The sequence below is a fragment of the Sylvia atricapilla genome, chromosome 4, assembly GCF_009819655.1.
Source record: "Sylvia atricapilla isolate bSylAtr1 chromosome 4, bSylAtr1.pri, whole genome shotgun sequence".
In the NCBI taxonomy this organism is placed as follows: Eukaryota; Metazoa; Chordata; class Aves; order Passeriformes; family Sylviidae; genus Sylvia; species Sylvia atricapilla.
In genome coordinates, this window is record NC_089143.1 from 40,060,148 (window position 1) to 40,076,056 (window position 15,909).

At 40.8% G+C, this 15,909-nt stretch overlaps 1 protein-coding gene across 4 annotated transcripts in view; it reads right to left on the reverse strand.

Annotated features, from left to right (window-relative positions):
• The window catches only part of KLHL2 (kelch like family member 2), a 55,522-nt gene extending 41,843 nt beyond the window's left edge, over window positions 1-13,679 (reverse strand). For 3 of the 4 annotated variants that reach the window (XM_066317626.1, XM_066317629.1, XM_066317628.1), the window contains exons 1-4: window positions 13,491-13,679; window positions 8,987-9,112; window positions 4,669-4,775; window positions 281-402 (exon numbers count right to left, since the gene is read on the reverse strand). In XM_066317626.1, coding sequence (XP_066173723.1) covers window positions 281-402; window positions 4,669-4,775; window positions 8,987-9,112; window positions 13,491-13,513 — 378 coding nt within the window. In that variant the 5' untranslated portion in view covers window positions 13,514-13,679. Of the gene's footprint in view, window positions 1-280; window positions 403-4,668; window positions 4,776-8,986; window positions 9,113-12,776; window positions 12,888-13,490 lie in introns of all 4 variants that reach the window. The other variant, XM_066317627.1, reaches the window with a different exon arrangement.
• Window positions 13,680-15,909: the final 2,230 nt, after the last annotated feature.

A 15,909-nucleotide genomic window follows, 5' to 3' on the forward strand; every position in this document is an offset into this window, starting at 1 on the left:
AGCATTAATTTTAGGCAGAGTAGACCATTTATTTTATTTCATTACATACGGTTTGGCTGCAAGGCCCATTAAAGTCAACTAACTCTTCATTTACTTGAATTGTCTTTGAATCTGACCCAGAATTTAAACAGCATGACTACTTGGTTTGCAAGCACAAAAAAATTCTGAAAAAAATCCAGTTTACAGATGAGATTTCTCACGTCAGAGTTGAACCACAATGACAAAATAAATGACTCTGCACATTCATAGCATTTGTTGCAGAAAATATTCTCACTCTTACCTGCACATTTTCTTCTGTAACTTGAATTTCAGCAGTGTAAATATAATCAATAAGCATCCTTAGAGTCCAGCCATCAACTTCCTTTATTCGAACTTTTTTTGCTCGGCTTTCACTCATCTCACCTACAAACACAGTTATTAAGTCAAGTAAATAAGATAGAAACACAGCATGAATGCAGAAGTTTAATAGCAGCAGAAATTTTGTGCATGAACAGTTGTGATAGTAGAAAAACTTCAATACTAATAATTGAATTTCTTTTTTTCCTTCCTTCCTCCAGTGAGGAAGGAAGACTTTGTTGTTACCATCATGCAAATGCTACGTGGGTTAATACTTTTAGTGCAGGTGACCTATTTTTTCTAGCATACAATATCAGGAAAATACTGTTATCGGACATAAATAAGACACTTAAAATGCATATAAAAACATTTTGCTGGGAAAGCAAGATATTAAAATATTCTAGCTTTATTATTAACTTCTTAATTGATGGAGCATACCAAACACAGTCTGGAGTAAATTCGTTTAAATAAGAAAAGTTATATCCCCACAGAAGAATTAACATATTTCTTTGCTTGCCTACTTATTATTCCCTTAGTGATGTCACCTCTTTTAAAGATCCAATTTAAGAGCTCAAACTCAAGCTAAGACAAAATGGTAAGCAAGGGAAAACTTGTTGGATCTCATTTTGCGGAGGCTGACATGTTGGCCATATGCCACAACCGATCTTCACAGAAAGGCCTGCAAAATAATTTCCACCTTCCAAAACAGGGTCTTTGTCAAAGTACAATATTTTCTTTATCGTTGAAATAATTATACAAATATATATGTTGAAGTAATGACTAGAACTTTCTTCATGACTTCCAGATCGGGTCATCTCAGACCTTTAAACTCTCTTGCACTGACTTTCACTGAAAAACAAAACATGAACTACCAAAATTGTGTTGGAAGATACATAAAATTTGACTTTGGAAGAGTATATTGCAATATCTGAATACATTATTTCTTATTCTTCTATGTCAGATATAATTTCTTTCCCTTAGACATAGGCATCTAGGGATTGTATTGGTAATACAATAAATTTAATGTATACAACAAGAAAAGCTGGCAGGACAGAGAAGTGAACGAGAGAACATGCTAACCATTGCTGATATTTTCTTATGAAGTCATACACATTTTCATTGGTTTTTACACTCTGGTCTCTAGGGTTAGTGTCAAACAATGCATTTTACCTAGTACTTTCAGCAAAAGGAACATCACTGAGAAATCTGTTACTATTATTCATGGTACCATACCTTTTTTTGAGCTGAAGGGTAAAGAATGGCATTGCAAATCAACCATTTCAGTGGCAAGAAGTTCAAAAGACCATCTACCCACATAAAAACCAGCAAAATCCAGCCCCCACAGAACTTTCTCCTTTCACCTGCACTTCTGAAACATTCCCCTACATCTTTGAAGGATGACTCTAGCACGTTCCCTGCAGGGCCCTGTATTCCAAGTTTCTACTTCTATTGTGACACAGATTAAACCTATTGATCTTCAGAGCATGTAAGCTGCAACTTATTTATTATGCAAGCTGCTGTGGAGGTGGTCCTCTGGGAAAATTGTGTGTGTGGGAGAGTAGATTTTGATATTCTGCAAGCACATTAGATTTGTTTTCAGATTTTGTGTCAAGGCTTTTAGAGTCATGGATAGGCACCTTTTTGCTTAAAAGCCAATCCCAGAATATAAAAATAAAAATCCCTAAACAAGAAAAAAACCCTCAAAACAAAACACCCCGCAGCCAAACAACAACAACAACAAAACAGCCAACATAAACAACCCAAAAAATACTTGCTTCTAACTTTCAAATCACATCCAATCTTACCACAATTCTAGATCAACCCATATTGCTTGTTTTTTACCCAAGAATTTTAAAAATGGAGAATGGAAGCGAAGAGAGCAGGTTAATCCCTAAGGATAATTGCCATTGCAGAAAAGAAAAACTCAGGTCATCCTTGTCTGAAGTGAGGTCCTACAGCCACTGAAGATGGCTGATGTTTTATAATCAATTCCTCTAAACATTTAAGTAGATTTAAATCATATTTCTAAATAATTCCACTGTATAAGAAGAAAGAAGTATTCCTATAACCTAAATTAAATAACTGGGAATTTCTTACCCTCTCTCCTCACCTGATAATTGTTACTAACTTACTATATTTTCTAACTTTAAAAGACAGTAACTTTTTCTTTCTTGATAATGATTAGGGCTACCATTACATGTACAAATAGGGAAAAGGAGGAAAAAAAACCCCAAAACAGGCAGAGTGTTTGAACCCACCTAATGCTATATTCCAGCCTGCACTGCAGTAATATTTAGTGACTCAGAGAATGATAGAATCAACCTGCAAACACATGTCTAAATATAAGCTTCTAATTTCTAATCAAGAACTAACCCTAAAGCATAAGAGTGCAATTTTTTTACTGTTCTTTTCTGTCCATTTTTTATTCTGGATGGAAGAAGATAGTTCCCATTTGGTTGTGGCTGGTTAAGGGATCAAATTTGTTCATTTGAACTTGCAGATAACTGAAGGAGAATAAAATTCCACGTAAGAAGTGTGGATTCCAGGTTTCATAGAAAGAACAATCACAATGAAATTCAGGATTTTTTGTGTGGAGAACAGCTGAAATGCACCAATACCACAGCTGGGCCATGCTATAAGCAATCTATAAGCCTAGTATAAAATCTGCTAACTCTTAAAGCCATAGCAGAATTTTACTCAAGCTCCCACCTATTTGGCTCACCCAACTACACAAACCTTGCCACAGATACATTAGTTAAACACTTCACACTCATTACACAAGTAAGCATTCCCACCTCCTGCACCACTGGGGCTAAAGAACACCTACATTTAAAAACATAAAACGAGTAAAAAAATTTTAAAAAGGACTGAAGCAAAAAGGAAGAGAAGACTTCAGTAACTCTATCCGGACAGCAGCCACAAATACTGCTGCACTGGCACTCTATACAGCTAATAAACTTCACAGAAAGGGCAGTCAGGGCAAGCAGAAATGTCTTAATCACAGAAAACATAATAAAAAGCTATACTCTGAGTAAAGAGTATTTTCAATGTGATAGTCAACAACAGTTAATCGTTAATACAGAACTAACGTAAGAGGCTTGGATTTCTCTGCTACTAAGGCGATAAAAAGGAACTGTAGAAGCAGCTTTTTCTATTCTAATTTTATAGACAGCAGTAAAGTTAAGAAAGAATTTATCAGTCACCCAGAATGTTTGTCTCGACCACAAATGTAAACTTAAAGAACTGCTTGAGGAAGAGATATTTAATTTTACAAGCAACTTTAAAGCAATATTGTAGAAGTTACTCCACTTCCAGCTTTGATCATGTCAAAATATTTGCCTATAAAATCAAGAATGATCAGCTGCTTCCCCAGAATACAACAGTATTTGAAATTTCATCTATCTTGTTGCATACAATTAAAATTAAAACACCAATCTGTTTGCATATAGGCAGGCCAGGACTCACATTTCTATCTCCATCTGAGCTGGTGGTCAGAAGCAATGGATTACAGAGAAGTCTTTTAATTTCAGACAGTTGACATTAACTACAAAGCTGGCACAAGATTTTAGGAGGAACAGACAAAACCTCAGATGTTAATTTTAACATGCATTTAGTAGCATTCTTACTTTGACACTGAATTTCACATTACTTCAATGGGATTTATAACCATGATGGAATTAAACCCACAGCACAGGAATTTCAGGCTCCTATGAACCTGAACCTATCTTAGCCTTGCAAGCCCTCAGCATTCCTGCTCTAGCAGTAAAGCGGTAACTTGGCCAGCATGGAGTGAGCAGAAGTAGAACCAAGCCTGTACAGAAAAGTAGTGGCAATAATGCAGAGTACACATGTCATGCAGAATTATCCTAAAAATACTGAAACATACACTCCAGCTATAGGCTGCCAAAGCCACAGAAAGCTTTCATATCTACTAACAGCCTAGAGCACTCATGGGCTGAAGAATGTAGCAGCAGTTGTTGTTAAAGGACATAATTTACTCCAAAATTCACATTAAAGTTATTCTAATCTTCTTTTGGACAAGTGAGATTACTAGAGGCTTAAAAGGTATAACAACTTGACTGTTGCTGGCTTACTTAACATCTAATTTGTTTTTTAATTAAGGAGACTTTTTAAAGCATTCATCATGCTAACAAAGGCTAAGTTGACAGTATGTCCTTAGACTGCAAAAAAAGAGAAACAGTAAGAATCCCAAATGTTCCTATTGACTCATCTAAAAATCAAATTAGATCCTAAAAAGCAAAAGTAATGAAATTTTATTCTTTATACAGATAGACTGGATTACAACATAGTAAGTATTGAAATATTTGGTACCTGTAAACATGGCATGGAAGTAGGGGCTGCAGGCGGCTAACACAACTCTATGCGCTGCAATTTCCATGTCTTCAGCTACTATCGTCACATCACACAGCAAGTTTTGACTATTTAGAAATATCAGAGAAGGCAATTTCACATAACAGGAAAGTATATATGATATCACACACAATTTCTTTTCCCATGCCATCAAAAGAGGCAGACAATGTTGATGAAGCATTGTTTTTAAATGTGTTACACAACCACATGGCTGTTACTCAATCAGATTACGGATAGCGCTTGGGTACACAAAACTATCTAAAAATCAAACAACTGAACTGTGATTCATTGCACAGAAGTTATCTGCATTGAATAACCATTTATAAACATTCTCTCTGAAAGTCTGGGCCCCTTTAAACAACTATGATAGAAAAAACAGAATTTAATATACATAAGCACTAAAAAGAATACATAAGAAACAAGGCTTTACAGACAACAAAGAACTGAAACTTCAACTGTGATGCCTGAGTCACATTACACTGAAATTCATGCCTACTTAGCTGTTCAAATCCACTACTCAATCTTCTCTATATTTACTGTTTTCCAAGCATTTCGTATTTTGTATTCAGCCCATGCACACAACAGCAATTATTTTTTCCAGTCTGAGCAGTTTAGAATTTATCATGGTTAACTTCATATCTTGACTGACTTTGTATCTTCATTACATCCATTATGCATTCTTGTCCTTTGTGACTGTAACATATTTCCTCCCTGTTCAGTTGCAAAAATGTAACATCTCATTTATAACCATTCCTAACACAGGTGTTTCTAACGCATTTTACAGCTATTGGCTATATCTCTTCCACTTACACCCGTAACATGTGTATTCTTCATAATCCAATTTTCTAGACTGAAGGGGGGGGGGGGGGGGAAGAAAACACATCACACCATCAAAAGACTGCAGTTTCACAGCATCTAAATGGCCATAGTTACAGTTGCCTTTTATTTCCTGTTCATGCTCACACTGTCCCTATGGAGGCAGTACGGAATCCACAAAACTCAGAGCCACAGCAATAGAGGAAAGAGGGAAAAGTATGACTTAACGGAACATATTCCTTAGGGATGGAACTAGAGCTGTACACCAATCCAGTACCAATCCTCAGTACTTTCAAAAAGATAATTTTTTACCATTCCTGAATACACGTTAAAGATTTTTAGATCATTTGCAGCTACCACACTGAGTTGTAGCAAAGACAGGTGAGCCGCTGCATTTTGCTTGGACAGAACTAGAACTCTCAGCCAAACTGCTCAGATATTCACCTCAGTCCAAAAGAAAAGTCTGTGATCTCCCAGTTATGCAATCATCCAATTTTTATGAGCCCAGACTCAAGTAAGGTGGCTTTGTGGAAGTCACACCCCAAAAATTTTGGTGGCCACAACTAACCTTTAGGGCCATACTGCAGTCCTGGCATAACACTATCTTACTGCTTTCAGCTCTTAATACCTACAGCAACTATGTAAATCTCATAAGTTTAGCTTGCAATATTGCATATTATTATCAAATAACATGCACAATGTAAGGTAATGACTGTACCAGATGAAACACACAATTCAGAGGATCTTGAAACAACCATTACATTTATTATTTAAAAAAATAGAAACAGAAAGCTACACATAAAAGGGCATCAGTTACCCAGCTTTATCGGATACCTGCACTTATCCTGACAACAAGAACAAGAAGTTTTATACTTAGTTTCACAGAAATACTAAATATAAGCAACAGAATTACATCAATGCAAGATTCGGATTAACTAATTACATTACACATACATAGACATAGTAACACCTCTAGTCTGGAACTGCATCAGGTGAATGAATGTGCTCTGCATTACTACAGAGCTGACTAGCTAAAAAAACTACTGAAGAAACGAGTTTAAAAACTCCATCATGTACTCTGCTGCAAGCATCTTGTGACTTCCACAGCAACTCAGCACCTTCATTTCATGAGGGCACATCAATTCATTTTAGAAAAGGTTGTGTTCTGAAGCAGTATTGTACCAATTTGTTTATATAATGAATAAACAGAATTGTGGGGGATACACCATTTGGGAGAAATTGTGGGAGAAAAAGGGGATAAGAAAGCATGCATTTAAGAATAACTAAGCAACTGTTTACCAGCTTGTAAGCTATTCTTCATTGGTTCATACAGAGAAAGCTCCTTACCCCCATCTTCAAAAGGTTTTGGTAAACTCTTGTTTGTAAGAATGAGAATTTTAATAAATATAGGTAACATCAAATTCCATGGTGATAAAAGCAAAGTATAATAAAGTAAAAAGACAGGCATCAGAGTGCAATTTTGTCATATGTCAAGAACTAATTAGCTATCCTGATGAGCTTTCTACTTAGTGTTGAGATGATGGTGTGCAAGGATTGACTCTGATCTCGGATGATGGTGAGCAATGAAATGACAAAAAATACAAAGAACAAAATTACTAAAATTTCTCAAAATTTGAAAGAAAAAATACAAAGAACAAAATCACTAAAATTTCTCAAAATTTGAAAAACTCATTAATAAGCTACTAGAGCCAGACAATTTGACAGCTGCCAAAAATTTAACAAACACGCAGACTTAAGCATTCAAAACCAAATGTATTTAGATGCTTAAGTAAATGGTTTTTTTCACTAGCTATTCACTTCCTAGAGAGTATACCTCTGGCAAATACCTGTTTGTGCTACACTAATGAAAAGCACTGAGATTCAGTACATTTTTAAAGTTGTTTCTAAATCAAAAGTATCATTTACTGGATTAATATTAGATCTTTATTTAGAGCAATGAAATCTGAAACATTTTTCAGATTTTCTGTTTATTATTTCAAACAAATGAATACAAACAGAAATGTTTATCATTTTATTTAATTACCACTTATCATCTTAAAAGCTACACTCAGCTTAAATTGTAATAATTGTTGCATCAACTACCTTACTAAATGAGAACTAGTTAAGGTTATATGGCACAGCTCCTGTTCAAACTTTAAGTATTTATACATGCATGGCAAAATTGCTCAAATTGCTTCTACAGCAATTTGAATTTAGGTAACCATGGAAACTAAAGTATATTCTGAAAATAATCCATGGGCTTCAAAAATGCACTCTGCTGGAAGACGGTGAATCTTCTACGTGCAACACAGCAAAATGCAGATAAGGTTTCTGACTTCCAAAACTCTTGTTAAGATTAATTCTGGAAAACTTTCTCCACGTAAACTCTTGCTCACCCTCAGGAAGTCACTGCTACTGGCTGTAGCCAGGCTCTGTTATGCTCCTCAAGACACCACGTCTGGTTACTGGGATACTCGAAAGAGCAAAGGGCAACAAGTGTTAGTCTATCCAGCACACAGTTTTAAAAATTTACCTATATGGAACAGCAAAGGTCAAAGGCAGAGGCATACTTTAAAAGGGTATCAGTTGCTGTGCTTCTTTTCAGTGAAGTGTCTCCAATTTTTAATTTTATATGGGAAATAACAAAGAACTACAGGATTTTCACAGCCTTCAGTACTGTCTCTGCTAGAGAAGTATTTTTATTTATTTAATTTCTCCACTGTTGCTGTAAGTTACTATCAGTGATAACTGTGAGTCCTGATTTCCAGAGCTCAATTGTGAGCTCTAATTACCAGCTGTCACAGTTTTCAACATCACTTCACCTACTCATATGTAAAATATAAATCAACATGGATGCTAAGAACACCATCAGCAGCAGCCTCCTATTTTCACTGAAACTGAGGGTATTATCCCTCAAAGTCTTACAAAACTTTATTGAGAAAAGTTACTTTCAACATTTGATTTAGGAGTTCATAAATTTCTCCCAGGGGGCAAGCAAACGATAACTAAGAAAATGTACAGTCAGTTGGTTAATACTGTGACCTCTGTCTCCAGACCAGAAAATGTTAACATTTTTCTGGTTCACAGCCTACCATGAAAATCAACAACAGGTACACAAAGAGCCTAAGGCTCAACCAAAGTCACTTTTCATCTATCCAGGATCAGCTACGTACAAGAGAGGATCAGTATCTGTTACTACTTAAGTACAACCTGTAAGTATTTTTCAAGTCTCATAAAACTAGTTTTGACTAACTGATGAGGTGCAAAAGCATACTGCATATATTACTGCTATCATCACATGGCTAGCATTCAGCTACCACTTCATTATATATTTAATCCTTTTCCTCACCTATACTTTCGAAATTGCATGTTTTTAATAAACTATTGTTATTAACTTAATAAATGCAAATGAAAGTAAAAATGAACGATGGACTCCAGGCAGGTGTATATAGTGAAGTAATACCTTCTTAATTCATTCATAACTTTAAAAGCTTTCTTCATGTGCCATGGATTTACTGTAATAGGACAGTGAATTTCGGTGTTATCATCTTTCAGATCCAAGGGCTTCTGATGGCAAAGTTTGGTGCAGCTGCAAAGAAGGAAGAAAAAAATAAAGTTAATACTTTTGTCTAATCTCCAGTGCTGTCACTTCTTATTTTGTTCACCTTCAACTTGGGGAGAAGGAGAAGGTTTGCGCTTGAAACTTCTTCTTGACTCTACCTATTACCAAAGGTGTAGAGGAATAGGTAGAATTCCCACGTAGAATTCATGACTGGCTTTGAAATTGACAACCAGATTAACCAATCAAATACAGGGATATGCCTCTGGGCTACACAGGTTAAAAATCAGAAGAAACCTGGGGAAAGCTCTTTCTTCTGGGCTTTGAGAGAGGTGAGCCATCCGGGCTCCCTGCTTGTCGCAGGAGGAGGGGAAGAGAGGGCCCTGTCTCGGCCAGATGGAACTGGAGCGGCTGCTGGCCACCCTGCGGCCAAAGCCGCACCGGCACACCTGGCCAGGCCTGCCCCGGCCCCAGCAGCCGCCAGCACCGCTGGCCTGGGCCGAGGGAGGGGTCCACCAGGCCACTGACAGCAGCTCCGGGCTTGAGCTGGGCCAGCCCCATCCCTGATCCCAGCAAGGAGTGGGGGAAGTGTCCACCAGCCTTGTCCTGGCCGCTGAGATCCCCTGACCAACATTTCCTCAGGCCACTCCGACCTTGCCCTGAAATCCAAGAGCCCTGCGGCCAGAGTGGCCACTGCCCTGCAGAGATCACAGGACCATCTACAAGCCAGGGCAGGATGTTAACTCTCTCCCCGACAGACGGCACTTACAAAGCACTAACCCTTCTCTGAGTGAGAGAAAAAGACAGCGTGATTCAGACGTAAGGAGACACAGCATGAAACTGAAGTCAGTGAAGAGAGAGAGTAAAAGTCCTAGGTTAGGAGAAAGGATTGAGGAGCTGCCTAGGTTGTGCTGGACTTCTCTTGTGAGGCCATGGAGAATAGACTAACATATCCCTGTGATGTATAGAATGCGTCTTAGGGAGGATGCAAAGCTCTAGTCATAGCCATGGACTGATCTAGCTGTGATCCAATGGAGAATATTGAAGAGAGGAAAATAAAGAGACGCCCTCTACCTCAAGGGAAAAGAAGACCTCTCTTTCTTGAGATGAAGATGATTTTGGAGACAGATGAAGAGAACATTTGTTTTATACTAGAATGGTCATCCTTAAATTGTACCCTAAAAAAAAGTAGATATGGCCCACATGCAGTTGTGGGAAAAGCTGCCAAATGGGAGGGACTTCACGGTTTGCAGAATTCCCCAGGCAGCTGCAGATTCATGACATGGGAGCCACCAGAGAACTGTTTTCTTGTGGTGATGTCCCCATGGGAGTTCTAGGAGAGGTCCTCTCCCTAAAAACTGATGAAAGAATATTTTAAAGTGGCGAAACTGACTGAAAATCACACGTTTTGTCTCCTTATGTTGTCAGTGGGAAAGTGAACAATTGAGGGGGGAGGAAAAGTGTTTTGAAGGTTTCCTTGTGATTCTCATTCTCTTCTTTTAGTGTTTGTTTATAAACCTATCTTTACACCTTTTAAGTTTGAGGCGGCTTTGCTTTTCCCCTGATCCTATCTCACAGCAAGAAAAATAGTGGATAATTCTGGGAAGCATTCAGACCACTACACTAAGTTTGGGAAACAAATTGGCAAACATGAAACCACTACATCATGGAAGTATTAAGTTGGCAACTAACACTAGTGACATTGACAGAAGCTAACAATAATCTCCACTAATGAAAATGTGAAGATGTTTTCTGGTTTTTTGAATATTATTTTATTTAGTGGAGAACTATTCTAGAATATTTCTAATAAGCTCTGAAGTAGGGGCAGAATTAAGAGTATTGGGAACTTTTACCTAGTGAAAGATAGGTACAGATCAATGGCAGGATGTCATCACCCCCAGTCTCTTAATGCCTCTGCTGCCTGGCAGGTAAGAGCTCCTCTCTGCACTTCTACCAGGACCTCAGTTACTGCTTCACACAGTAGTAACTGTGGAAGAATTGTGGAGAACTATGTAGAATTAGGACTAATTCTCCTCTGACAGGAAGACCACACAATGAATACTGTCATTACCCAGACTTTCCCTGGCTGCAGCATAAGACACAGGTTGCAGAAAAATTGTGTAGTTTTGTAGATTCACTCAATGTTTTCAAAACCATAATGTACCTAAGTGACCAGCCTCTTAATTTTTCTTACTCTCAAAACCCCATTCCAAATAGCAAGAGAAGAACTATGCAGTGTGAAAAATCATTACCTCTAGCTACAATTAATTCTTTCTGTAAGACATACCCAAGTTCTACAGGCACCAACTTCTGCAAGAAAAATTTTATATACACCCCTCAGTCGCTTGGACTGGCAAAGAGCAAGCAGACTTTTTATGCCAAACCAAATCAATGAGTCTCCTGTTTACAGTCACAATGTTGTTCTTACAAAGCAAACTGTGCTGCTGTAGCACTTAGAAAATGCTTAGCATCAGTGATGCTTTATTCTACAGTACTGTTAACTGTAATCCTGAACCTCCAAGCAGGATATAAGCAAACACACTGAAGTCATTTGGGAGAGCCACAAGCCCTGGTACATCAACAATCTGATTTCAAATGAAAGTTCAACCTCACTAGCATTAGGTAAGCACAGTCAAACTGAACATACTCAGTGACTCACATAATTGCAACCTCTCTCCTACTATACCTAAAACTTTTTCATTTGGCATGTCTAATGAAGCTTAAAAGAAAAATCCAACAATATTTTAAGATTTTAACCCAGAACTCTAAATTCTGTGCACTGCAATAGTGCAAAGCCAAGTAGCTGGCTTTATTTTTCATTATCCCAAAACGAGCTACAAAATTTTGGAGCAAAGCAATACAAAATTGCACCAAGCAAGAAAGGAATGTAAAAAGTCTCTGTAAAACTAACCTAGTAATGTCCATCCGCGGAACTCTAACTACTACCAACTTACTACAATGTACCATGAAACTGATATGAATTAAGAGTTTCATGTTCAATATTGAAAATTACAGAAAAAGGACAAATAACAGACAGGATTTCGGCATCAACCAAAAAAATCTCAAACACGTCACATGCTATTCAGCCTCACATTTGCTACTTCACACAGGTAAAAAAAAAAAAATAGACATTCTATCCAGCAATACGTTATGTGACATACATTGTGATCAGAATTTCAAAAAATTACAGAGATGCAATCAATGGCTGCAAAAAACATTCAAAACATCAAAGACCCATAAGGAAGAGAGAGACCCATCTTTTAATTATACCACTAACCTATCAAGTCGAAGATACAACACTTTCACTGCAACTTTCTACATCCCAAAGCAATGCATCAGATACTAAAGTCTATTTATATGCATACATATACAGGCTATATACACACCAAATACAGCCATGCAAGGAAAAAAACCGATCAAGTTGTCCGTAAAGTGCTGTCAAGCAACCTGGATTAGAAGGAGGAGCTCACATGAAGCGTAAATTAATTTGCTGAAGTTTCATTAGTTTGTCACAACGGGTGACTTTGTTTTAAGGTAATGAACCCCACAAAACCATAAGCCTTCTGTTTTGGGAAGCGCCAGTCTGCCTGAAGTACTGGGGTCTCTCTTACCATTTCACCAGTTGGGTCAGAGCTGTCTGCAGCTCGAGGTTTCCCTCGGTTTGTTCTCAAGAACCTCACCCACAGCTACCTACCGAAGGCACAGGATGAAGTTGCACTGAACCGGAGCCTGTGAAAGGATTCAGGACGCCAGTTGAGGTGCAGCTGGAGATGGTTGCCTGAACTGCATTGCCTGGGCACTGCCACTAAAAAAGATGCTTAACTAAATAATCAGAAAACCGGGAGTGAGATAAGCACGACTGCTGAGTCAAACAAGGAGTAATTTGGGACCACATATGGAGGAAGCAGAAGGAGTGAGGGGGAGGAGGGAGAAAAAGCCCGCCTGTCCCCTCAAGCTGGAAGGCACACGGGAAGGCGGCGGGGCGGGGGTGCCGGCAGCGCTGCCCGCCCGCGGGAGCCCGGCGCCCGCTCCCCCCGCCGCACGGTGCCCGCGGCCGGCACCCGCAGCGGCACAACCGGGCATCTCCGAGCGCCGGCCCGCCGAGCTCCGCTTCCGCCACCAGACCGCCGACACGACCCTCCCGCCGGCGCTGCCCCGCGGCCGGTTCCGAGCGCCCCCCGTCCGCGGGCACCGCTGCCCCCGGTGCCGCGGGGCCCGGCGGGGCCGACCGGGCTGCCGAGCGCCGCGGCACCTCCGCTCGCTGCCGCGCGGCCGGGCTGGCCCCGCCGCCCCGGCCCACGGACCGCACAGCGCTCCGCTCCGCTCCGCACCGCCGTCCCGGCGGGCTCCGGGCGCCCGGCCACCTCCCCGCCCGCCCCGCCACCGCCACCGCCACCGCCGCACTCACACGGGCGGCAGCAGCATCTCCATCGCGGCTCTGTTCGGGCTTCCTACGTGCAACGCGGGCGCGGCGAACTGCGGCCAGCACCATGCCAGCTGCGCTGCCCCGCCGCTGGTGCGGGGTGCGGGGAGCGGCTGCGCCCGCCCGGCCGAGCCCCCGCCGCCGCCGGGAGCCGCCGGCGCTGCCGCTTCCGGGTGCCCGCCCGCGGGAGGGCGCGGCGGGGCCGGGCCGGTGTGCGCAGGCGCGGCGGGGCCCGGCCCGCGCGGGCTCTCCTGCGGTGGTGCCCGGGCGCCGGTACCCGCGGTGGGCAGCGCCGCCTCGCCGGAGCTCTCCGCCGGGACAGCCTCGGCCCAGCGGCTTTAGGAAGAGGAGGCTGAGACGCCGCTGCCCTTGCTGAAAGGAGCGTGGCCTCCGAGTGGGATGAGCCAGGGTCTAGCGCCCAAGTGCGAGTCTCTCGCTTCCCGGCAAAGCAGTGGCTCAAGGCGGGCCGGAGAACGACATCTGGAGCTGCCCTAAGCAGCGACACGTCCCGCGGAGCGCCCGGGTCAGGGTGTCCTCAGCACCAGCGAGGATGGCTCGCGTGGATCGTGCTCAGGAGGAAAATAAAAAAAGAGCAGTCCCAGGTCTCCTCAGTGAGGGAATCCACTAGCAGGTGCACGCCATAAGGGACGTGGGCATCTCTTTGATGAAGGAGCTAGCCCGACATCGCTCATGCAGGTGGTTTCTGCTCGAGCAGGGGCCCAAGGGAAGGGCAAAGGTGCTTCGGGACGGAGGAGTTGAACAGGCTCTACTTCACTGTGACTTGCTGGATTTCATCGGGATTTTTTTTTTGTTTTTGTTTTTTTGGGGTTTTGTTTTGGTTGGTTTGTTTGTTTGGTTTTGTTTTGTTTTGTTTGTTTGTTTATTTTGTTTTGGGTTTTTTTTTTCCAGCAGGAACACTGCCGCGCAAAACAGCTGGCCTCCCGTGTTTTGCGAACGTTGCCGACGTTGATTATTAAGTACCTGAGTTGCGTTTTAATGTTTGCCGAAGTAGCCTCAGTGATGCAAAATGGCAAAAAAAATCGAACAGGGTTTTTCTATTTCAAACTTGTCTTTGTAAAAAACACTAATTCAAGCAATGATCAAGAATATTACGTTTAGCAACTTCTGGCTTGGGGCACCAGAGAAGAATTTACTGTATTTAAACCTATGTAAATTACTTCGAAATTTTTGAACATCGTATAGTGGAAAATGGGTTTAGCAGGCTGAATACAATTCAGGTATTTAAATGTGATTGTGTCTGTAAAATTAAAATGCTTCTCCACTGTAGTAAAAGATTTTAAATTGGAATAGTATCTCTAAACTAATAAATCTACTAGTAACTGACCAGCACTATTTTTCTAAGAGTGAGAATAGTTTGAGGGCAGCATGTTTCAAGTAAGACACAAAATAAAATCGCAAGTGTGTTTTGAGTGAAGACTTTTATAGATGGATACTGAAAGCCCTCACCAGTGTTTCTAATAAAATCACTGGCTATTAAAACTAAATGTATTTTAATCTCTTATTTTAATTTTTGTAATCTCCAAAAATACTCCTCACTTGGAAAATGCCCATTTTAGTTTTCTCAGCTTACCAATTCTCTTTCACTACAGTGATGTTTGACTTGGGAACACTTCAAATTTTTTTCAATGGGTTACCACTGTAGGTTTTTCTAAATTAAATAATCAGAATTGGCAGTTCCTGTTTTTATGAAGTTTGTGCTTTGTAACTACTGAATTTGTCTCTTCTCAAGAGACAACTAGATTTGCCTCTGGGTTGTACTGGAGAAGACAAGATACTTGCTAGAGATTTAAATACAACAAAACCTACTTGCAGGGAAGTTTGCTCCAAAGGAGCCAGCCAAAAATAATGCTCTCTGAAATGGAGGTTTAAAATTTGGCTGGCTCCATGTAGCATAGCATGACTGAGGTCTGAGTTCATAAACAGATGTGGCCTGGGTAGATCAGAGAGTGGATGATGACTGTCACATCACACTTCCAGGTTTCTGTAATTTAGAGTAAACTCCTGGACACATCACTTTGTAAGACAAGGATCCAAACTTCTGCTGATCTAAGTGAATCCTACTGTGTAAGACCTAAGTGAATTCTACTGTGTTGTGTTTTAAGGGTTCACACGAGACCATTGTAAACTTGTGAGCTATTCTGGAAGCTGAGGGACTTTGCACACTCTTCACATATAGATCCTGCAAGCAGGTAGGCAGCTGCAGATTCTGCTCTAGAACTGTTTAGCAATGTTGTGGTTTAACCCTGGCCAGCAGCCAAGCCCCAGGCAGCCACTTGCTCACTTCCCCAACAGTAGGACTGGGGATAAAATCAGAAGGCTACAAGGTAGAGAATTTGTGGATTGAGATTAAGACAGTTTAACAGGGAAAGCAGAAACTGCACAC